This window comes from Chelonoidis abingdonii, chromosome 1, assembly GCF_003597395.2.
Source record: "Chelonoidis abingdonii isolate Lonesome George chromosome 1, CheloAbing_2.0, whole genome shotgun sequence".
NCBI lineage: Eukaryota > Metazoa > Chordata > Testudines > Testudinidae > Chelonoidis > Chelonoidis abingdonii.
The window spans coordinates 174047896-174072853 of NC_133769.1; the positions used below are offsets into that span (position 1 = coordinate 174047896).

Genomic DNA, 24958 nt, shown 5'->3' on the forward strand with positions numbered 1-24958 from the left:
CAGAATGGGCTCAATTGCCTTCCAACAGCGCTGTGGGTAAATGCTATTCCACCTGTAGAACAGCATGATTCAGACATTCCTCTCTCCTTACATGCATAGAACTAGTGTAACAGTTCTCCACTAAGAGTCATGTGAATGTTTTAAACAACTTAGCTTTGCCTGTGTTCACGCTTTCATGTTTACTTGCCATGAGCAGAGTCACACGGATCCTACTTTACGGGGATTAAAGCTTTAAAAAAAATCCAACTTTAAGCTTGCATGCCCAAATATTTATGGGCCACAAAGCTGAATCTGCGGTTTGTGCTCGTCCAGTCAGAGAAAGTCAATATGAGTTCAAGACACAAAGGGAAAATAGTGTTTTTAAATTGAGGGCCACACAGTGTGCACCAGAGAGCAGAATGTTGCCCATATGTGATGCGTATGAAAATTAAACAGGATAGAAATTGTTTGTGCAAATTGTGAAGGGGAAATGGCAATGATGTGCCTTAAGCTAGCAATAACATAAATAACTGTTGTATGTTGCTTGCTTGCTTAGGGCACATCACTGACATGACATTTTTTTCCTCAGAATTCTATGCTGTCTATCTCATCTTTTGGAGCCAAATCATGCAGTGACAGTAAATGCAACTCGATATTGAGTCCAACACACAGATTACATGGTATTCAACCTGTTTGTCTGTCTCATAACATTTTTTGAATTATCAGCTTTTTGAAGTTTGGAACACAAAATAAATGGGTTTTCAGGAAGGATTTGGAAGACGAGAGCTGGTGGCGTGGTGAACTACAGTATCCAAGCAAAGAGATTGGTACGAAAAAATGTGCAGAGATGCTTGAAGGAGAAACTGATGGATAAATCCAGGCTGGCATCGCTGGCAGAGCAGAGGGGATAAATGGCTCCAGATAGAGACCGAGTGGATGGGTTACACCTTGGTTTACTTTTCTGAAGTGCGGATCATCAAACTACTATCCCAGCTCTGACTTCACCTTGGAAACAACCATTTAAAATGAAAGAATTGTTTTACAACCCTATTACAATGCAGAAATCCAGTGGGCATCTGGAGCAAACTCCCCAAATCACCTCAGACTTAGGATTTTGCTTTCCTTGTGTCTAGTGGCTTAAGGGCATAGGCGGCTTTATATAAGATATATTGCAGTGAGTGAGGCCTTTAGCTCCATTAGAAATGTCAGAAGTGTACCTTAGATTATTTTTAGGAACTATTAGAGCCTGGTGCGAAAAGGTGCTTTTTTGTATTACACTAAAATGCAGTCTTTAGTGACTCACATACAACATATGATGTTCTCTGTTTAAATACAATCCATTTTTAGCAATGTTGTATGCACTTTACAATCTGTATCCTAAGACAGGTCCCTTAAGTAGATATATCTTTTAGGAGACACAATATGACAAAGCCACAAATGTTTGGTGTATGATATATTTCTTTCTTTCCCAATGGCCCTTATAAAAAGGACCAGAAGATAGAGTTATTAAAAGTCAACTAATGACATGATGTAGGGAGCCTGTGGTTCAGTGACTGTTATTACAGCTGTGCCCCATTACATATTGGATACCTAGCACATGCTTGTTTTTTGAATGACATTTATCTTTTGAGTTTCAAACGTTCCTGGCATAAATAAGGATTTTACGCTTTTCAAATGTGTTTTACAGTTCAGCCCTGGGGCTGCTGAAGGATCATTTTAACTCAAACACGCATCCTGTAGCAATGCAAAAAGGGAAGTGTAGGAGCATCCTCCATGCTCCCACTGTTACTGGATAGAGATGATCCCCCTCCAAGCCTTTGATTCCAGCCCCCACAAACCTTTGGGAAACTATGCCCGGGATTTGAACTCTATGGCTGACATTGATCTCTTCAGTGTGCCAAACAGCAGCTTGGGTCTGAACTCTGCTCATCTCTGAGAAAGTTCCAATATGGAGCTTGTGACCGATGCCCACCATCTCCCACGCCTTGACTCCCACCCTCCTTACCTTTTAAGTAGAGGTTTTGGAATGGTAGATTGGATGTCAATGGATAATCATCAACAACATTGATCCACATATCCATTTAAGTTTTAGTATGCGTTTCCTTAGGTTCTAAATGCAAGGTCACATGACACGGAGGATCCCTGTGTAAACTTCTCAGTTTGTTAAAATAATAAAAAAGAGAGAAATTACAGCAAGGAGAATATTTATTGTCAGGGTAAACATGTAACAGTCCCTTATTAATCTTATTATTTTTTCTTTCAATGCAAAAGCACTAATATTGCAAGGTGAATGATTAGTGAGAGAGGCAATCAGTCTACGTCTGAATTGTAAAAAAAAAAAAAAATATTACAACTTGCACTGCCTCTTGAAGTTTGTCTTTATTAGACAGCTTGCAAGCCTGGTCAGTTAGAAAGACAATTCTAAAACTACCTGTTTCTTTGATCCACACTGCAAACATCCTTCTACTGATTTCTGGCCAAATCCAACATTCCTTGTATGCTCAAAACTCCCATGGCAGCCAAGGGAAGTTTTGTGTCTATCATAAACAGATGGTTAAGGGTTAATGTCTCTTTTACCTGTAAAGGGTTAAGAAGCTCAGTGAACCTGGCTGACACCTGACCAGAGGACCAATGAGGAGACAAGATACTTTCAAATCTTGGTGGAGGGAAGTCTTTGTTTGTTGCTGTATTGTTGTTGCTTTGTTGTGTTGTTCGCTCTTGGTTCTAACGAGGACCAGCCGTGCAACCAGGTCTTTCTCCAATCTTTCTAAAATAGTCTCTTATGTCAAAATAATAAGCACTAGCTAGAAAAGTGGATTAGTCTTATGTTGTTTTCTAACTGTGAATGGTATTTTGCTGGAAGGATTTTACCTCTGTTTGCTGTATTTGAATCTCAGCTAGGGAGGGATCCTCTAGGCTATATAATCTGAATACCCTGTAACATTCACCATCCTGATTTTACAGAGATAATTTTAATTTTTCTTTCTTTAATTTAAAGCTTTCTTTTTTAGAACTGATGATTTTTTTTCCCTTGGTTAGACCAAGGGGATTGGGTCTGAAACTCACAGGATTGGTGAGGGAAGAGGAGGGGAGGTTAATCCTCTCTGTTTAAGATCCAAAGAGTTTGATCAGTGTAGCCTCTCAGGGTACCAGGGAGGGGAGAAGTCTGGGAGGAGAAAGCGAGGGGGGATGGTTTATTTCTCCTGGTTTTAAGACCCAAGAGGTTTGGGTCTTGGGTTCCCCAGGGAAGGTTTTGGGGGAACAGAAAGTGTGCCAAACACTATATTTTGGCTGGTGGCAGCGCTATCAGATCTAAGCTAGGCATTAAGCTTAGAAGCGTCCATGCAGGTCCCCACATTTGGATGCTAAAGTTCAAACTGGGGGGAAAATACCTTGACAGTGTCCATAAAATATGCAGGACTTAATAAAATCCTCCTCAATTAAACTACAATTATTGATTTAAAGCTGTGAATCCTCTTTTGTTGGAAATCCTATATGGAGTTTGGTTTGCAGGCCTTATTGTTCATGTGAGTCTGAGGGCTTGTCTTCACTACCACGCTACATGAGAGGCGGAAGCTATGTTGGCAGGAGAGTGCTGTAAGTTGATGTCGCTCAGGGGGGTGGTTTTTTCACACCCCTCAGCAATGTAAGTTGCATCAACTTAGGCAGTAGTGTAGAGAAGCCCTAAAGCTCCTCGACCTTATCAGACTCTTGTAGACTGGCATGCTCTGAAATCCAAACTTATTCTGTAGACTTTTGACACTGAGTAACTGTTTCCAACCTGCCAGTGGTAGAGGTGGCTCAAAATGAAAGGCTGTAGGGTTATCTAGTTTGGACTCCGGCATCTCTCCTGGAAGTGCTTAGAAGAGTGGCGGTCACTTTTGATTTATTATGAAATGCTTTCAGCCTAAAGCATTTAACTCCAGAGCAGTTTGCATTTTTTTAGCTAGAGTTTACCAGTGCAAGCAGTTTAGCAGCTCATGCAGATTAGATCCTTTAAAGCTGAAGCTGGTGGGCTGCCGCTCTGTGGAAGAATAGTGTCATTCAGAGATAATGTGTATTAAAGTAAAAACTGAAAATTCATCTGCATTGGTGTAACCATGAAATGACAAAGAATTGTGGAGAAACAGAGTGAAAGAAAAGAGAATAATGTCTCTAAAATAATTAAGATTTCATACCATTTTTAGATATTCTGGAACAAGACTGAAGCTGTTCCGATGACATTTGCTGGCAGACTAGTTAAAGGACTTCAGGTCTGCAGCCCAGAACAAAAAAGATGTTTATCTCAGAAATCCTTAATCCAACAGCGCCCATTCAGGGCAGGAGTTCAGTTTAAGATATTGGCATACACACAACGTAGTTCTTAATGACATTTCTAAGGAACTGGAGGGATTTTTCCAACTGAGGTGATAACTTAGTTACCTGAAGAGCAATAGCCTAGTAAGCATCTGACAGTTGGTGCTGCAGTCATGGTGAATAACTCCCTCTTTCTTGAAAGCTCACACCAGGAGGCACAAGACTGTAGGAAAGCATGAAGTAACCTGACAGTAGGGCTGGGCAGGGGTAGATAAGCTGGTTGGCTAATTGATATAGCCTTAAAAATATTGAGTGAAAATATGAAGTGTGGAGAAGCTTCCTCTCCCTCCTTCTTGCCCCCTCCCATTTCATGCAGAGAATAGAAAGAATAACGTTGTTATGAGTACCTTAGGATGAAACCTAAGAGGTTTCCCTCCTCTGTGAAATAACTGTGAATGCCACAGAACCATAATTTTTAGTTTCTTTAGTGAATGCCTTGTGCAGCCTGATACTTCTCAAATGGACATGGTGTGTCCGTGATTTATCACCCACATGTTAAGCATATGAGTAAGTCAAACATTTTGCCTGTAGTACAGCAGGTGTTTAAAAAGAGATAGCAAAAATATAGAGAGAGATGTGAGGATGTGAAAATGCAAAACTTAATAAAGCTGGCTTTTAATTTAAAAATGCATTGTTATGGTGAGAAATTACCCCTGATACTCATTTGTCCAGTGACAGCTGCTGCCCAGAATGTGGCTTTCCTCTGTGCTTAAGAGTGAAAGTAACCAGCTGTATTTTAGTGCAGTTCCTGTTGGAGCTTCTTTTTTTCCCCTTTGCATTCTTTGCCCTCCCTCTTTTCTTTGTCATTTGCGCAATGCCTGCTGTCATCCCAGGGTCTGCAGCCAAGCACTATAGTCCTGTCATCTGCAGAATACATTTGAGCCTTCCTCTTTGTGATGCAAGAGGCCATCCATGCAGTGCAAAAGTTCCTTTAAAAATGTCCAAAATAAACAGCTTAAGTGTAACATTGTTGTAGAGAGTCACACGTGTCCAGAACAGAACCTGTTATTCCATGTTGTCCCAGAAGTTTCAGATTAGCTGGCAAGTTCCAAAAGCAAAAGGCTTTCCAGAAAAAGCTTTCCTCCCAGGTGCCTATTCTCAGGAGTGGAGACTGACTTTAACAAAAAAACAAGCAGAGCCACAGGATTTTAAGACAAAAAGCTTGGTTTGGAATACAATCAAAACCAGCCTCTTATAATCCAGGTTTGAATTTCACGTCTTCCAAAGTTAACATGCACCCTGCTAACATCTCTTCTTCCTCTTCCTACCATTGGATCTTTCTGTTTTTTTTAGTGTAAACCGTTCATTCCTGACAGCCCTCTGTCAGAAGCCATTACCTTTTGCATACACCTGAATGTGTCCCACCAAAGATTTGATCCAGATCCAGGGTAAGAGCACGGTATCTTGATATGATGCTCTTGGACCAGGGCTTCATACAGTCCCAAATTCCAGTCCTCTGGAGAAAAGAGAGGACAAGAAGGGTGAATTCTATTTGGTTTGACGATCGCTTAATGACTCTACAGAATCAGATGACATTTCACAGTGCACGTCATAAAAATATGTTGAGTCTGTAGTAACTAAACAAAAGGTGCAAAAACACATACAAAAGTGCAATGTTAGTTTAACTACATATCCTGGAGATTAAAGGGTAAAGGACTGTGTCTGTGCACACATCAAGAATGGGATGATTGTATCTGGGGGAGGGAGGTGTAGGGTTTAGCAGGTTTCCAAAGATGTCATTAAAATAAAAACTATTTCCTTTCTCTTCCACAAGTCTTATGAGGCACCTAATACAAAGCTCAGTTTGTACCCTTTTTGGAATGCGCTTAACCTTGTAATTATTTGTTCTAGCAAAACATTATATATGGTGGCAGCATGTTTAACTGCACTTCATTAAGAGAGTACATTGTAATGCAATCAAAGAAAATTCCCTATTAAAAATATTTCAACTCCTGCTTTTTTATAAGCAATGTTAAAGAATAAACCATTGTTAGATACCAACCTAGGATGGGGAGGGAGTGGGAGATGGGGCGGGAGTCACAAATCTAGAGAGAAATGCAAAGTTTCATATAGAAGGAATTTTAATAGAAGTTATTGAGATATGCAGATGTGCCTCCACTGCCATTACATTTGGCTGACCAACAAATAGAATGCTGGTTGATAGTGGTATGTTGATAAAGCCAACATTGTGAGAGCCCAGTCTCAAAACCATCTGTGTATTGGTTTGTCCTTGCTGGATGAAAGAAAAAAAATGTTTGTTTTTTTGTTGTTGTGAGAGAGAGAGAGAATTGTTTGTGAAAGATGCTTGATTGAGATTAAACACTTAAGCTTTTTATGTAGCCACATAGCACTGGCAGCACGCAGATTTCCCAGATAGCTCTATGATATGAACGTGCCTTCTGTATTCTGTGAGGCGTATATGTGGAAAAGCAGTTTTTTTCTTCATGTCCGTTCAGTCCTTGGTTTTTCCAGTGGGACTTCTAGCAATGGTGCCAGTAGTGCCAAGCAACCCAAACCCTCAGTGTAAAAACTTAAATCTATTTAAAATATATCATTCCATGTGAATCTCTATAGAGATTCCCTATAGAGACAGGGAGCATTGTCTCTATAGTGAATGGGGTGGGGTTTATTCAGACTATAAAGTGAAGATTAAGTAATAATGTCATCAGATCACAACAAATAAAAAGTCTCTTTTTAAAAATAGTTCAGGGAAAAACCTGCATTCAGGGAACATTCTTAACTAGCTAGTGCACTCCCAATGCCTCAGACCCACTCTTGAACAAATCCTCTCTAAAGTGTTAATTTTCCATCCATTCTACTTGAACTTACTTGGAGTGTTTTATCCTTAAAGATACAGGGCTAGCTTCAGCCCTGATATAAGTGAGTGCATCGCCATTGGAAGACAGTGGCCTGAACCCTTTTTAGATCTAAATCCTACATAACTTTATGAGATATTTAATAAAATGTAATTTGTGACCAGCAGGACTAAACAAGAAACAAAATGGCTTTAAACATTTCACCAGTTGCATATACATGGCTTCCCAGAGTGAATTCTGAACTTTCCCTCTTATCGGCCATGGAAATTTCACTTACAGTATATACATCTGTAAACCAGTCACATGTGAAAACAATAAGCAAGGAATAAAAAAGTCAATAAAGAGATTTATATACAGCTGCTATTAAACTGGAGGAAAACAAATGATCTATTGGGGTCAGTTTCTCTGGGAAATCAATTTCAGCAGAGTTTTATTGTCCTCTCTGCTACACCCTTCATGTTACTTGCTTGCACTTTTAACAGTTATGAGTGAAGAGGTTTTTACACTTGTGAGCTTAAGCTCCCTGGATCACTGCAGTCCATACAATTTGTTACCTTTTCAACATCCATGTCCCCAGTTGCCACAAAAGTCCAACTAACAATATTAAATGCACAAAGTACATTTCCCCAATAAACCTATACTGCATTTTGTCTGAGTTCCCCTAGTGTTGAGAGTTCTGTCTGTGCATGTTAACTGAGTAGAGTGGTCAAGAACCAGTCACACAGTATATAGACAAATAATTTTATGCATGTATACATTGCACATGCGTATTGAAAATATACATCCATCCTTACTCATGAAGGAAAATTAATCTCTCAGTACTCACTCACGATGTACATATGCAATAAGATTGTTATCAAAAAACAAAAAAACCTACATTGTGAAAAAACTTAAGGTTGATAATAGATACACCACACCATCAATACAAACATTGGAACACTGATATATGGGACTTTATCCAACACCCAGTGATGCCTGTGGCAGTCGTAACATAGTTTTCAGTGGAAGTTTATTACAAGTCTTAACCTAAACATTTTTCCTACAGTCTTTCCTTGAAATCTGTGTACGTTTTCCTAAGTAAAACAGTTTCATTTAGATTACCTTTGAGTTGTGTTAAGTGAATGTTTACACAATCAGTTCACAAAATGCCTGTTTTAGCAAACTGTACCGATAAAATTGTCTGTGTTTACATCAACCCAAAATGCTTCCATTGATAAAATATATTCAAAACATTCTAGCACTGCATGTTTTTGGCAGCATTTGCAGAAAGTAAAATCCAAATGGCATGTTAAGAAATTTACTTTTTTTTTTTTAATTTGAAGCTGTTCTCTGCTGGTCCTGCTGATAGGACACATCTTTCTTCAGTCTGAAGTTATTCTAATTATTGAGAATGTGCAGATTGGAGAGAAATTCTCAATCTCTACCTTCTTATGGTTATTAGAAGGACCTAAAGACTGACGTTCTCATTCTTTTTTAAAATAATTTATACTGTCAATTACCTTTGACTGCCTCTTCTCACTTTAAATATGCATTTAAGTCCCATTAACTGCAGTGGACATAAGCATGTGCTTAAGTGGTGTCCCGAATAGGGATGATTTCCTGAATAAGGACCTAAGAAGCTTTAACTCGTACCCTATTTCCAAGAACAGACTGGAAACCCCATGCCAAGATTATATGGAAAATGGACAGAACATTTCTTTAGAAAGTAAATTGCTCTTTTTTATTCTTTAAACTTTTATCTGCTCCAAAACACTGAGAATTCAGTTTATCATTTAAAAACAAATAACCCTTTCCCAAATTAGATAAGCTGTTTCTGCAGGAGCTGGAGGTTAGTATTTTTTTTTAATGAAATAACATTTGCAACTCTTTTAGAGGGGGACAGCTTAGTAGTTTAAACATCAGATTTCAAATTCCTGCTTTTCCTGGCAGGTTAGGTTCAAAATCCTGGGATAATATGCTGTGGGTCAAATGTTTCAGATGAGACCAGTACTTTGTGTGGACATTAAAGATGCGTAGAATCATAGAACTTGAAGAGACCTCAATAGGCCATCTAATCCAGTTCCCTGCACTCAAGGCAGGACTAAATTATCAAGATCATCTCCAACAGGTGTTTGTCCAACATACTCTCCAATTATGGAGATTCCAGAACCTACCTAGGCAATTTATTCCAGGGCTTAACCACTCTGACAGTTAGGAAGCTTTTCCTGATCTCCAGCCTAAACCACCCTTGCTACAATTTAAGCCCATTGCTTCTTGTCCTATCCTCAGAGGTTAAGAAAAACAATTTTTCTTCCTCCTTCTTGTAACAATCTTTTATATACTTGAAAACTGTTATCATGTCCTCTCTGTCTTCTCTTCTCCAGACTAAACAAACCCAATTTTTTGATCTTCCCTCATAGGTCATGTTTTCATTTTTATTGCTCTTCTCTGGACTTTCTCCAGTTTGTCCACATCTTTCCTGAAATGTGGCACCCAGAACTGGACAAAATACTCCAGTTGAGGCCTAATCAGCATGGACTAGAGCTGAAGAATTACTTCTTGTTTCTTGCTTACAATACTCCTGCTAATACATTCCAGAACGATGTTTGCTTTTTTTGCAACAGCATTACACTGTTGATTCATATTTAGCTTGTGATATACTATGACTCCCAGATCCCTTTTCACAGTACTCCTTCCTAGGCATCATTTCCCATTTTGTATGTGTGCAACTGATTGTTCCTTCCTAAATGGACCACTTTGCATTTATCCTTATTGAATTTCATCTTATTTACTTCAGACCATTTCTCCAGTATGTCCAGATCATTTTGAATTTTAATCCTATCCTCCAAAGCACTTGCAACTGCTCCCAGCTTGGTATCATCCTCAAACTTTATAGATGTACTTTCTATGGTATTGTCTAAATAACTGGTGAAGATATTGAACAGAACCGGACCCAGAACCGATCCCTGTGGGACCCCACTCATTATGCCCTTCCAGCATGACTGTGAACCACTGATAACTGGGAGCGATTTTCCAACCAGTTATGTACCCACCTTATAGTAGCTCCATCTAGGTGATATTTCCCTAGTTTGTTCATGAGAAGGTCATGCGAGACAGTATAAAAAACCTTACTAAAGTCAAGATGCACCACATCCACCGCCTCCTCCCATCCACAAGGCCTGCTACCCCGTCAAAGAAGTTTGTCTAACAGTATTTTTGCTGTGATTAAAATTGTCCTCCCATCTATTCCACACAAGTACCAGTGCATGTACCAGTTAACTGCTATGTATATGTAGTTTCTAAGGTTCTTCAGTATCCATAGGCTAGAGAGGAGCTGTATAAATGTAAATTGCTATTGATAAATGTATAGCAAACACTTTTCTAATAAACTGGTGTGAGATGTGTTACTTGTAACATCCATAGAGATGTATAAATAAGTTTAAAATAATTAACACACTGTTATAAGAAAGCTTTAACACAGCACTTATGAAGTACATACAATTATTTAGGTCTGTTTCAACAAAACATTCTAGTAAATCTTATGATAATTTATTAGAGAAAAGCCATTTCTGTTAATCATTTATTAACTAATAATTTTTGTGAGTGTTAACTTAATGGGAAATGTTACCAGATGGTGTACTGGGCTTGATATGCTGTTCAAATACAAAAATAACAAATACCATTAATTAAAAGGGCATAAAAATTACTTACAAGGGCATTAAAGCAGCAAGCAGGAGGGGTTGACTTAACATAGCACTTGCTATACTACAACAGTCCAAAAGGCTAATCACACTGATACTTTGCCTCTAGCTGTGGCCTATACTTATGAAAGTGTGGAATTACCCAAGGATATACATTACAAACCAATCCTATATACCTCGCTTAATGCTTTTCAACAAGCACAATGAGCTTGTAGATGTGGTCAATGTAAATAAAATTAAGATAGACCTCCCCTCCCTGCCATCCTCCAAAACTCCAGGCTCATTAATAGTGTAATTGCTGCAAGAGAAAGGTTTGCTTAGATTTGAATGAAGATAGAATATTTCTGAAATGCAAATGTTGTTAGGGAGTATATTGCAAAGAAAAGGGTTGAATATAAAAATACAGAATATAGAGTACATACATTTGGCTGGGGTGGATATACTTTTTCAATGTTCCAGTTCTTTAAAGAGTTTAGCAAAATCAAGTATGATTAGAAATGGAGGGGTTTGTTTATTTATTTAATTTTTATGAGAACAATTTGTCTGGCATTTAGAAGTTCTCCTGCGGCATTGGAAATCCAACCATAACAGCACTATGCTAATACTTGGGAATGGATACTAGCTGAAACTAACAAATCTACCAACAGCAAAAATATCATAGTTGCTGAGTGAGCTCTCCTAACTGATGATAGCCAATCTTTGAAAGAATGGATCCAGTGAAGTAAATGGAAGCTTTGCCTTAGATTTCAAGAGTCCAGGATTTCAGCACTGGTTTGGAAAAACATCCAAAAAATGGTGATCTTTATTTTGGAAATCTCATGAGATCAGGATTTTTACTGCTAGACCTCTAGTACTTCCAGGTTTTGGATGGTGGATTAGTGGGTGGCATGCCATAGCTTGTCATCCATACTTGTGATTAATGTATCTCAGAAATAAGATTACTGGCAGTGTAAGTTTAATCACACGTACTTTGCATTTTAGATTTTTTTATTTTATTTTAAAAGAAACACTGTAAAGGAAATGTGATGTATGTGGGAACAATTTGCACTAGGGGAATCCTTACCAAATACTCTCATAAAAAAGGATGTATTCCGCAATATGCTGCTGATTACTATTAACTATGGATACCATGAGACTCCTTGTATGTAATGTATTCCAGTCCTGTCATAGCCTTGCATATGAAAACGTTATCAATGATCTGCGGAGCCTGGTAATAATAATGCTGCAACATTATAACAAATAGGTAGTGCCATTATTTTTGTTTTTTTTTAATATATAAGATGTATTTTATTGCTTACATTATAGTAGCAGATTGAAAACATCTGCTGTCTTGCCACTAGTCCACCAGTAACAAAAAGTCTCAGCTCACTTTCCTTCAGGCCAGTATGCTTCAAGACATGTGTACCAAGACTATAATCCAGCTGCTGAGTGTTGATACAGGGCCAGGCCTATACTCAGGAGTCTTTTAAATGGAAACAATACCTCCTTGCCAAGGATTAGAACAGTGATAAACTCCATTTGCTTTTTTTCTCTCCCCTACCTTCCTCTCCTTACAGCTCCGTCCCCCATCACAATAATTACGAAAGATCGGACATCCCGAAATAGTGTCTCTCTGTCTTGGCAAGAACCCGAGCAGCCTAATGGCATCATCTTGGACTACGAGGTCAAGTACTACGAAAAGGTGGGAGGAAAGGATTGAAGGGGAGGTGTGTGTAATGAAATAATTTCTTCTTCCCTTCACTAAAGCTGGTAGGATGCACCCATGCATTCACAGTGGCAACTAAATATTGATACTGTTCAATTTAATATAATAATAATAATAGGGAGAATATGATGAGAATATGAAATAAGTTGGTAAGTAGTGTTGTGCATCAAATTCATGTCAGAATGCTCCAAAGTTAGTGTAGAGATTAAAACAGGTGAAATGGAAAGCAGCCTTTTTCTTCTCAATTGTATTTACTCAAATATATTATGTTTCGTATAAGCATGTACTAATGAGCTGGTGTTTCAGTGCAGCATAAACAATATTTGCAAAAATGGGAATTGAGAGGAATTAGATCTCTCTGCTTAGTGTCTTGTTTACCATTTACATCTCTTCAATAAAGACTGGGAGACCCATTGTGAATGACTGAATTTTGCTAATTAGTGAATAAATGAATACATGTAAAGGAAGAAAATAAAACTAAGGAAGTGCACGACTAAATGTATTTTGCTTTATTTTGACAATAGTATTATATTTTAAGTGGTTTGTTGATACCTCATATATTTTGTAAAGATAATGAAGTCTCAGGGCTTGTCCACACATGCAAATTTATCTGGAATAAAGAAGGGTGTGGATTTAAATCTGATTAACTCTTCCTGATTAACTTCATGCGTGGACACACTTATTCCAGAATAAGAATACCTTATTCTGAATTAGTTTAATTCAAGCGAATTAAACAAAGGACTTGTCTATACAAATACTTAGCTCTTGGCAAGCTGCCTACACAAGTGTTAAAAGTGAATTTTTACCACTTTCCCCCCATTATTGACATTGTAAAATCAACACAGCTATGGGAGTAGAACAAAATAAAGCCCCAGTTAAGCATGTGCTTGACTCTAAGCATGTGAGTAGTCCTGTTGTAATCAGTGGAAAGACACGTGATTAAAGTTAAGCACATGCTTAAATTCTTTGTTGAATTGTGGCAGGCTCAATCCTGCAAATCCTTACACTCACAATTAATCATTAATGCAAATAGATCTTCTGAATCAATATGTCTACTCATTTTTATTAAAAGTTTGCTACTGTAGGTCCTAAGGGTGCCCTATTTTGATGTACTGCTATATAGAACCTGGGCATATATTGTTATCTTCCAAACCAACTGTCTAGTTATTAAAATTATTTACAGAGAAAATTAGGAACTTTTCCCATATGGATAAACATATGTACATGTTACACAGTGGCTGGTCATAATGACTTGCACAAACTATTTTGAAAATGTACCCAGAATTACCATCGATATATATGGCAACTAGGTTTTAATAGCAATTTCGCTCGATTAAGATAGATGTGCCCCTCAACAGTGATGTTGCCATTGTGCAGCAGATTCATTTTAAAAAAGAAAAGATAAAGAAAAAGAAAGCTGTTTGTGATCTTGAGGGTAGAGAGCAAGCTATAGACAATTGGATTTAAGTTGCATTCAAATTCCAGCTCCCTCATTTTTGGGGCTAGGTCAGCTACGTGATGTGAATTTTCTAAGTGCTGTCGTATTAGTATGCAGTTTAGATTCTGGATGAAGGGGGATATTATTGCATTCATATATTGCTTTTGAAGAAGTTTCAACTCCTTTTTCTTCCTTATGTGTGCTACCCACAACAGTTACATAAAACACTCCTTCTAATACAGTATAAAAACTATCTATATGAAAAAAGAAAATAACCTTCACGCTTACTAATGTTGCCACTATAAATGTTAAACTTAGCTGAAGTACCTTCAATAAAATATAGATTAAAATTGCCCAATTTTCATTGCACATGAAATACTAACAGCAGCAGGATTTTTTCACCATTAAAGATTGTATCTAGTATACTATGAGGAAATGCTTATGTAGGATACACTTTGCGGGTCAAGTTTTTAATTCATTAACAAACTGAGTGTTTGGTTAAAGTTCTGCCTGGCAAAGACTCCCTTTTCTTTCTGTATATTCTTGCTGCTTGTGGTGAATAGAGTGCAATATCTTTGAAGTTCATCCCCCATGAAAGATAAACCAAGGCTTGTGTGTGGTGTTATGCTGATTTGATTACTGTTAACATAAAAATTGACATATAAAACATATGTCTTGTGCAGTTTACCATAAACTAAGATACTATGATATCCACCATATCACAGTTTTGAACATGTATTTACTGAGTAGCGTTGAGTGGTATTAACAAATACAGCCATGACCATGTTTTCTCTTCTCAGGTGCATGAATGCATAAGGAAAAGTTTGTATTGCATAGAAATAACTTAAAGTCAGATAAAGCTGACTATCCATTCAAACTATATATACACATATCATACTGTGTTTGATGTTTTTATGTGTATATTTAAACGTTTAATTAAAAGCTTTATTTTGTTGAGAAGGGCAGAAGTTCCAGATAAAATGAATTACCAATTTCTTTTTCATTCTTAGTCTGAAAGCAAATGGACCATGAGAGAGGCTTTTGTAGATAATTTTTCAGGGATAAATCTAGTTCAATTTGGACTCACAAGGAGTCCTATTTAAGACCCTGATTCTGGAAGGTACTTAAATGTGTGCCTACTTTTATGCATGTGAGTAGTCTTACTGATGTCAATTAGATCACTCACATGCTTAATGTTTGATACATGCTTCAGTGCTTTTGTGAATTGGGATTTGAGTCTCTAAAGGTGTGTCTACACTTCACATTAAGCCCAGGCTCACACTCAGGTTTGAAACCAAGCTCCCTTCAGTCCACACAAATAGTTTTACTCAGGTCCTAGGGAGGTAGGGGGTGGATGGTGGCTCGGAGGCCATGTCCCACTCTGACTTGGGTCCAAGACCTGACATTTTGCAGTGTGGACACATCTTGAGCTGCAGACCTAAGTTAGGTCTGTATAATACAGTTTGGACATTTGTACAACTCTGAGACCTAGGCCCAGCAAATGTAAAACCAGGTTTCAAATGTGGTGTGGACGCTCAAGCATGGGCTTGGAAACGACAAGACCACAAGCTCGGGTTCCACAGACCTGGATTTACAAAGTTGTGTAATATGTTCTAAGGCAGCCCTAGTTAATAGAAGTATTCACGTGAGTAAAATAAGCATGCCTTGGCCCTGAGAGTATGTAGGGTAGTTTCCAAGCTCAGTATTGATACTTCAGTACTCAATTTAATACTTTCATGAGTATATATGGTACCTTCCAAACTCATGTTAATGCTCTGTGAAACTTTACAGTAAATGCAAAGTGCTCTCAGCACGCACCTGAAATTCAGTTCAGCTGGCAAAACTCAGAGAACCCAGCAGAGTTTTGCAGAGTTTGAAGTCTTCCAAGCAATAAAGCAACTCTTGAAACAAAAAAAAAAAAGGGAGTTTCACATGAACCTCTGTGATCGAAAGCAGTTGAGTTCCTTACAGCTCCGCACATGTACAGCTTCTGTCCAGGCTTTTCCTGAGGCGGGAACCAGCTGCCATTTTAGGAAGCCAAAAACACCATTTTAGCACAGCACAGTCGTAGAAAGTAGCAAGTGTTTAAATCATTGGACTATGTGGTTACAGGTGGGTCTGAGTCATTGTCTTAGCAGAATTAACTTTTTGCAAGGTATAAAATGTGCCCAAACTCGCTAAGTTGTCCATTTTTACATACAAAATACTCTGTCAGAAAAATAAATATATAAAACACTAATATAGAGATTTGTGGTGGTTTTTTTTCTGACATTGCTTTTTGTGTGTGTATACACACAAATATATATATACATATCAATAATGTATATATACACATATATAGGTATAGATATGGATATTACACATTATTCTTTGGCAGAGAGGGAAAAAAAGCAGATACATCTGACCTCTCTGATTCTTACAGCCCAGACCTCACTCAGGCAAAGCCTCCACTGACTTTAGAGTATTTTGGCATGAGAGAGGACTGCAAGATCAGGTCCAGCATTTAAGTGCTATATAGTTCTATTAACCTGTGTGTAAAACTAAGGTAAAGTTCTTGAGTAGTATTCTTATGCTATAAAGGTAAAAAATGACTTGTAAAACATACAGCAGTAAAAGCTGAGCCAAAGCTATAGGGCTGCAAGGCACTAAAGGTTCTAAATGAACTTAAATTGGCTTCTAATTTGGTGCAGTTGGAGATGCTAGATTTTATGGGTTTTAAATAACATTTTTATTGTCATTTTCATGTAATAGTACAAGTGAATAGTATAGGTGAAGCAATAGCAAAATGTTAAATAAAATGTCTCATAAATAGAATATATAGTACCAGCTAAAAGAAACCCTAATGATTTGAGATTCTTGCTCATCTGCAGATCTATGATGATTTAAATTGCATGGCTGCATAAAGTTTACTTAGTTTGTAATTCTTAGTACAGAAAAAACCTGACAATGCTCCTTGGGTAATATTGTGGTAAATAGTGTTGCTTTAATTGATTTGGAGTATGTTGGGTTTTAATGTAGCAGTTTTCTTTCCCCAAAGCAGGAACAAGAGACAAGTTATACTATTCTGAGAGCGAGAGGCACCAACGTTACCATCAGTGGCCTCAAACCTGATACCACCTACGTCTTCCAGATCCGAGCCCGGACTGCAGCTGGATATGGAACAAACAGCCGCAAATTTGAGTTTGAAACCAGTCCAGATTGTATGTATTATTTCAGATGACTAAGTGTTTTCCTGCCCAATAAAGGCTAGTTTCATTCACTCTTTAGTTTAGTTTAGCAAATGTGATTTGTAGCTATTTATTATGTGTCTTTTTGGGCAATATAACTATATAGTTTTATAGTTTACCATTAAAATTGAAATATGCTTTATAGAGTATACTGTAAATAGCACAGGTGATATTTTCTTCCATTCCCTGTCCTGTCTGATTCCCGTTGCCAGCGTTAATATGATCCTATACTCGATGGCAACTCCTGCTGCGGAAGGAAATCTGATACAGTAACAGCCTCATAATGTCATAATATTCCAAGCTTGTTGCCTCACTCTTCAAACTGTAAAAACTCTGTGCTCCAAGAGAACGAGGGTCTCATTTTTCCTCTATTCCCATAAGTCAGTGCATAACTATCCTCATCAGCGAGGAGCATAGCTGCTTGCCTTAAATAGCTGTGAGGTGAATTTGGTATAATCAAGAGAGGAAGAATGGTGTTTCAGTTAAATCCCAGGGCTGGATTTAGGCAATCGAAGTTGTATTCCCATACACACAACATTTCTGTGTGACCCTTAAGCAAGTCATTTAATCCTGTGACTCAGTTTTCTCTTTTATAAGGTGGAGACAATACTTATCCACCTGACTCTTGTAATGTGAGGTTTAATCACTAGCCTTTATGAAACACTTTGAGTGTTTTAGATGGAGTTACTATAGAAGTACAAAGTTGAGTGATTATTTTATTTGTTCCATTCGCACTGAAAGAGCTGGTCCTGTCTGAAGTTAGAAAGTCAAAAGAGCAATTTTAAATACTTAGAGATGTTTTTAAAGGAAACACTAAAAGTTATGGTGTCCAATGTACCTTTCCTGATGTTTCTCCTCTGAGGAAAGTTTGGGCCCAGTTTTCAAATAGAGGGTCAGCAATAGCTTGTCAAAATGTTACATTTCAATTTTAAGGGCATGTCTGCACTTAAAACGCTGCAGTGGTGCTACTATGCTGATGGCAGAGTTTCTCCTTCTGGTGTAGTTAATCCACCTCCAGGAGAGAAAGTCTACTCTGCAAAATTAAGTTGATCTAGTTTACGTCAACTTACAGCCACCACAGTAATTACATTGCTTTTGCATGTCCACACTGTGCATCTTGTGTTAGCGGTGCACATCCTCATCAGGAGCACTTGCACTGATTTAACTGTCAGTGTGGGGCATTGTGGGATAGATTCTGAAAGGCAGCAACAGTCTATGTAAGGAACGCAGTGTCTACACTGACACTGCATCGACCTAATTGCATTGACTTAAGTGGCGTGCCACTCACGGAGGTGGAGTGGGCAAGTTACATTGGTGGGAGCTACATTTTAATGTAAACACTTGCAGTGTTAGGTCGATGTAAGGCAGCTTACATCAGCCTCTCCTTGTAGTGTACACTAGGGCTGAGAGTCAGGAGCTATGTTGAAGGGAGAACCCCTTCCGTTGATATAGCACTATCTAATCTACACTGGCGGTTAGGTTGGTATAACTGGGTTGCTCGGGGCGGAAGGGTGGATTTTTCACCCCCCCAGACAACGTAGTTATACCGATGTAAATTTATAGTGTAGACCTGGCCTTAGATCTGTACACAGGTACACAAGCTGTGCATTTAGATACTGATTCAGCAGTGTACTAAGTATGTATCTCATGTTAAGAATGAGTTATTCCATTGAAATCAGTACTGAATCGAGACCATAGATACTTAGGCCCTAGTCAAGCAAACATTTATGCACATGCATAACTTTGGTCACGTGAGTAATACCAGTTTACTTTTGCACGCATAAATAGTTGCAGTGAGTCACAATGAAACTCTTTAAATGAGCAAAATTACCTATGCAGGCAGTTAGAATGCTCTCTTTCAGTACAGCACTCTTCCTCGTTTGAAAATTGAACTGCCAATACCCCTTCATTTTTGCTTGGAAAAACAGTTTGAGTCGCACAACTAGAGATCGGGGGAAGGGGGAGTCATTAATGGGCTTTATTTAAATGTGAAACTTTTTGCCAAATGATTTTCTTTCTTACTTTTTTTTTTTTTTAATTATTTGGTGTTTTTTTTACAGTAACTTTAGAAGAAAAGATTAGCTTGGTTTTCTTCAGGCCAGTTGTCAGTTTTTATTTATCATTTGTCATCTGTTATGTGGCCCTTTCAGGCAATATGGCCCATTTTCCACTGATCATTTTCTAGGGTATTTTGCCTTATGAGTTTTGACTAGTCGTCCAACGGGGTGGATTTTTTAAAAAAAATGACAGATTTCAAAAAGTTAACCAAAAAAAAGTGTATTAAAAAAAATCCAGCTGAAAAATTTGCAAGATAAAATTTCAGTCTGTGAATGGAATGAAAATGCTTTCAGAATGGTCACCCTTCCTGCAGAGTACCTATTCCAGGCCAATGCACCATATACATGGGAGCAAAGTAGTGAACAGACCTTATACTGGTCCTGTGCACGGGGGCAATTTACACCCTCTGAGCATAAAACAAACATCCAGAGTAAGAAGTTCCAAGAGAAATTAATTATTTTTTTCAATAATGTAATAACATAATCCAATTTAATTAATTAACTCTTCTCTTGTGGGGTTGTATCCAGCACACTTTTACTCACATACATGTCCTGACTGAAGTCATTGGCACGGTTAATTTAAGGACTACTGAAATAAGTAAGCATTTGCAAGTATGAGTCCTTTATTTGTAGTTGGGGCACTAGAGAAATTAAGCATGTGCTTGAGTGCTCTGTTAAACCAGGGTCTCTATTCTCTCTGTGTTTTATAGTGACTTTCAAAAGTCATTTGTTAAAGCTATCCATCCAAATGTTAGCGCTATCACCACCTTTGTTCACCCTTGATATTAAAGCTGACTTTGTCTCTAGTAGGAGCAGCAGGTGCCCGGTATCTCTAAAAGTTAGATCATTTATTTTGGTGCCTAAATATGGATGTAGGTATCTAAGCTTTGGCATCCGGGTTTGAACATTTGGGCCAGAGACTTCCCCACTGCAGTATACATGAAATTTTGGGGGGGAAATTTCAACTCTCTAAATATATTCCTATCCAGTGTTCAGCAATGATTAATTTGCCATACCTGTGAATTTAGAGGTGTGTGTTGCAGGGGAGAGGGGATTCCAAAGGTATAACGTAACTCAAGATTATACCACAGATACTGTAGTGGTAAATTTTACTTATGGACTTGTAATAAGGATTGAGAGTCTGAAGTTTAAGAAACATTCTGTTCAGAGACTACAATGTCATAAAAATAGACAGACTTTTAGCGAGAAGCCAAATGGTCTTGCACTTGACATGTTTGAATGTTTGAGGTATGTGAGCTGTTTCTTCACCCAGCTCTTATTCTGGGAAATAACTGAACTCCTTGTTTTAAAATCACTTAGTTTCAAATGGTTATTGTGATGACCTTCAGCTTTTAGAATAACTGCCAAACAAGGAGTACCAAGAAAAAGTCATCAATGGTAGCAATGATAAGGGGGAAAAGATCACTTCTGTTCATTTCAGGTTGTTTTTAACATGATTAAAATATGTACACATTGAAGATGCCACTGTAAGATAAATAGAAAGAAGACGACCAATACTTTTGGAGAAGAGATGACAAGCCACAACTATAAATATATATCACCATAATAGCTGTACATTTTATATGGGTAGATATGAAGTTTTCCACAATTTGATCACAATTACTAGGCTACCAAGGCCACACAAGCCCTGTTATATGTCTCTAATCTGTGGAACATGAGGTAGATCATGTCCATAATGCATAGAGACTTCTTTCAATGTAGAAACTGAGCCATCACTAAGGAGTTCTTGCCCACTGAACCTCATAGTGAGTTGCTTATTTATAGATTCTTACCATCTTGGATCTCCTTCTCTTCATTTCCCTCTGCTCAACAGCCCACAAACTTGTTGCCCTAATTCTGAAGAGGCATTTTTCCCATCCAGTTTCTTCCCAAATGTAAAATTAGGATAATAGTCCCGTGCCTCACAAGGATATCATGGGGCTTAGCTCACTAAAGACCTTTGAGATCCTCAGCTACAGTATCTTATAGAAGTATAAATAATAATGATAGGTATTGAGTTGCTTGGACTTCTTCCCTAAAAAGTCATCCTTCCTCAGGAATGACAATAATAGATATTAGCAGCAGCAGCAGCATCCATAACAATAACAACACTATCTTTATCATCAAAAACCTTTGCAAACTGGCAAAGGCAATGAGGGGAAACTTTCCCTTTCTCTCCATATGTTTGTATATGATGAAGAATTGCTTGAGAATAGGGCAGGAAGATGTTTTCGAAGTTCAGAACAAAACAGTGGTTACCTAATTTATTAGCTGCCCTGGGTTTGTGTGCTGTGATGTGTTTAATGCCATTTTTTAAATTTATTTACATTATTTTTTTAACTTTCCAGCATTCTCCATCTCCAGCGAAAATAGCCAGGTTGTAATGATTGCCATTTCAACTGCAGTAGCAATTATTCTCCTCACAGTCGTGGTGTATGTCCTGATTGGGAGGTTAGTTCATCATCCGTCTTACACATTTACACCTACTTCCATTTTCCATCATCTGCCATGGTGACTTGATGAGCACAGTCAATCAAATGTTGTCAGACAGTAAAATAGTTGGACTTCACCTTCCTGTCGTGTGCTGCCTACCAGCTCAGAGCACTGTTGCATAGTCTGTAATAAGCCTGCTAACAATAGCAGCACCAATCATATAGTAGTTGTTAAAAAATGCTACAAACGCATTCTTAGGCAATTGTAGAACTAAACTGTAGGGGTCAAAAATCACCAAATCCTTTCATTAGTCAATTGCCTTGAATGCCCTGAGAACATAGCTTGCCTCTGTAGGGTACAGAGAATATAAATATCATTAAACTTTCAAACAGGCATTTAATTGTTTAGGGAAAACATTTTATTCCGTTTCCATATGCAATTGGCATATGAACTTTTATATGTTTCTTCATATTTTTTCTCTGTTGCTTGTAGATTCTGTGGCTATAACAAATCTAAACATGGTGCTGATGAGAAGAGGCTGCATTTTGGTAATGGACATTGTAAGTTACTGAAGACTTATAATTTCCTGTTTTACAAAGTGAATCCCTAAGACAACTGATGTTTTTCATATTAAATAAAAAGGAAACTAATAAATTGAAATGCAATTGGGAGAAAATAATTTTTTTATTTTTGTGGGGAAGAGTTCTCCCCACTAATTAATCTTTGTTTCAACCTCTTTCCTCCAGGGTCAGATTAGTAATGAACAAAAAAGTGTGGGCTGTTCTCAAATGACACATGTGATTAGTAATACTACATCAATTAAGCTGTGCATTACTGAAATGCGAAGCACAGCTTCAACTGCTTTATTATTAACCATTGGTGACATCTAAATAACATCTTCCTACGCAAAAAGCGAAAACAGTGAATCCTATCTTGACCAACAAAAACAGTTTACTTGACAAAGTTGGTCTGCTAATAAACTTCGATTTGAATTAGGTTCAGTTTATTGAAAGAGATTTTGGAGCAGTTTCTGACGATAGGAATGCCTGCTAAGTGTGGTGTCATTTACAAATTTCACTGTGCTTAATGAACGTGTTCTGTGTAATGTCTTAATGCACGGAAGCCAGCTGACAAGAGTGAAGCATTTAGTTGTGCTCTCTTAGGGCTTGATCCAAAGTCTATTGAAGAGAATGGGAGTCTTTCCATTGATCTCAATAGTCTTTAGATCAGGGCCTTATTTTACAATCACCAAATAGTGATTTATAAAGATACAAGATCTTGACTGGGCTAAGGCCTCTTTTTGGACACCCTTGTAACGTCTTAAAGCTAATTACTCATGTTGTTTTTGTGTTTATGATTCTCGCAGAAAAGAACTTGGTTTTTGACGCTGCCATTCATAAACAGTTTCAGTTTCTCATGCACTTAGTCCATTCTGAGAATAAGTGCATAGTCTGCTTTTAAACAGCTTTATCTACAAACGATGGCCCCAACACAGCACTGTAAAAAAAATGGCATTTTGTATTTATATTGTGTAGAAAATTGCAATTTAAGGTTATTTTATTTTATGGCTAAATGGCTTTCCCCTTTACGTACACTTTTGTACATAGCAGTGACATTACCATCTCCCAAGACAGTGGCTTGGTGTAGTAGGTAGTAGCATCCGAAGTAAAAATTAAATGACCTTTTCCCACAATAGTATTCTCTTGCACTAGCTGGAAATTAGAACTGCTTCCTAATTACAGTCACAATGGGGTCTTTGATGCTTGGAGTTCATATTACACTTTTTGTCTAGAGCCATCTCTTCTCCAATAACCGCACACACACGCGCTCGCTCTCTCTCTCTCTTTCTGTCTCCCTGCCTCCTGCCCCATTTCATGGAACACACAAGCTGTGTTCTCAGATTGTTTAATGCAGCACGTTGACAGCTAACAAACTAGGCTAAAACAATCTGTATAGTTGTGTATGTCCCATAACATTAATGCTTCATCACTCAAATTTAATTAGGTTATAAAATAAAAGCCACCATTAACTGAAAGTGTCATGGACAAATAACAGGTCAGGGTTTGCTCTCACCCCCGCCTCCCAATGGAATGTCACAATCACTATTCTTAAACTTGCCAGTGCACTTAAATTCCTGTGGATTATACTGCTTTAAAGTTGACTTTGTCTGTCTATGTGCTGTTTTCTGAGTAGTGTCATGCTGATCCTGAGGATATGGTGAGAATCCAATAGGTCATATATTCTGAGCTTTGATAAATTTACTGAGAAATATCCTAAAAGGAGTAACTGATCATGCACACACATTATAGCAATCAGGATTTTTTTGTGTGCGCGCATGTGGCTGTTGAAACTTTATTTTTTTCTGCTATTTTACAGTCTTATTCAAAGAAGCAAAAATTCTCTTGTATTAACTGCAAGAGGATAAAATAACTTCCATGGCTGTCATAAACTTTCTGCATCTTAAATACAGCAGCTGGTCTATTTCAGTCAGTTAGTTCTGAATTACTTAAAAAAAAGCTCCAGCCATGAACTATTCCCTGCAGCCTTATTACAAATCCTATAATAGTACCTCAAAGGACAAGAAATGTTTCACCTATTCAGATCCTCTCCCCTTGCCCTCTTTAGCTAGGCCCTTTCTACTTTTCGCTACCCTTTGGGTAGTTCATGCTGGTAAAATGGAAATGTGAATTATTATGTTTGCACAGAAGGAGCTGTAAAGTAGCACAGCTTAACACATGTGCATGTGTTTATTATCTGTTTTTCATGATAGAACCCAGTTACTATACAGGCTGCCCTTAATTATGGGTGTGAAGGGATTATTCTCCTTGCAGTCACCATCGCCTGATCTTGGGAACCTCTGGGGTCAGCATTAAAAATCAGCAGCCAAACCCCCCACCATGCAGAAGCTTTTAATTGTTATTTTTATTGGGGGTTATGTGGGAGCCTCTAACATACATTGAACCTGGACGGAAAGGAGCATTTACAAGATTTTTTTACCATCAGCAATATACGGCCAATTACATTTTGTTTTACTTGTGAATGATTCTTTAATCATCTGACCCTATAGGGAAACACAGTCAGCATTTAATAGTATACTCACACACGACCCTTCTGTTCAGAGTATGACTCTTAGTTTGCATTGTTTTAGAGGCAATTAGCACGGGAACTAATTTTTGTAATTTCTCTGTCAGTTCTGAGGCCAATAAATTTTCTTAAAATTGATGTTTCATAAGCTTTGCAAGAAGACATTTGTAATGGTTTGTTAAA

At 37.9% G+C, this 24958-nt stretch overlaps 1 protein-coding gene across 2 annotated transcripts in view; it reads left to right on the top strand.

Annotated features, from left to right (window-relative positions):
* EPHA3 (EPH receptor A3) overlaps positions 1–24958 on the top strand; it is a 339305-nt gene that overhangs the window by 253700 nt on the left and 60647 nt on the right. Inside the window, exons 6-9 of one of the 2 annotated variants that reach the window (XM_032795093.2) lie at positions 12388–12512; positions 17012–17174; positions 21607–21709; positions 22184–22251. In XM_032795093.2, the coding sequence (XP_032650984.1) occupies positions 12388–12512; positions 17012–17174; positions 21607–21709; positions 22184–22251 (459 nt within the window). The remainder of the gene's footprint in view (positions 1–12387; positions 12513–17011; positions 17175–21606; positions 21710–22183; positions 22252–24958) is intronic. The other variant, XM_032795094.2, reaches the window with a different exon arrangement.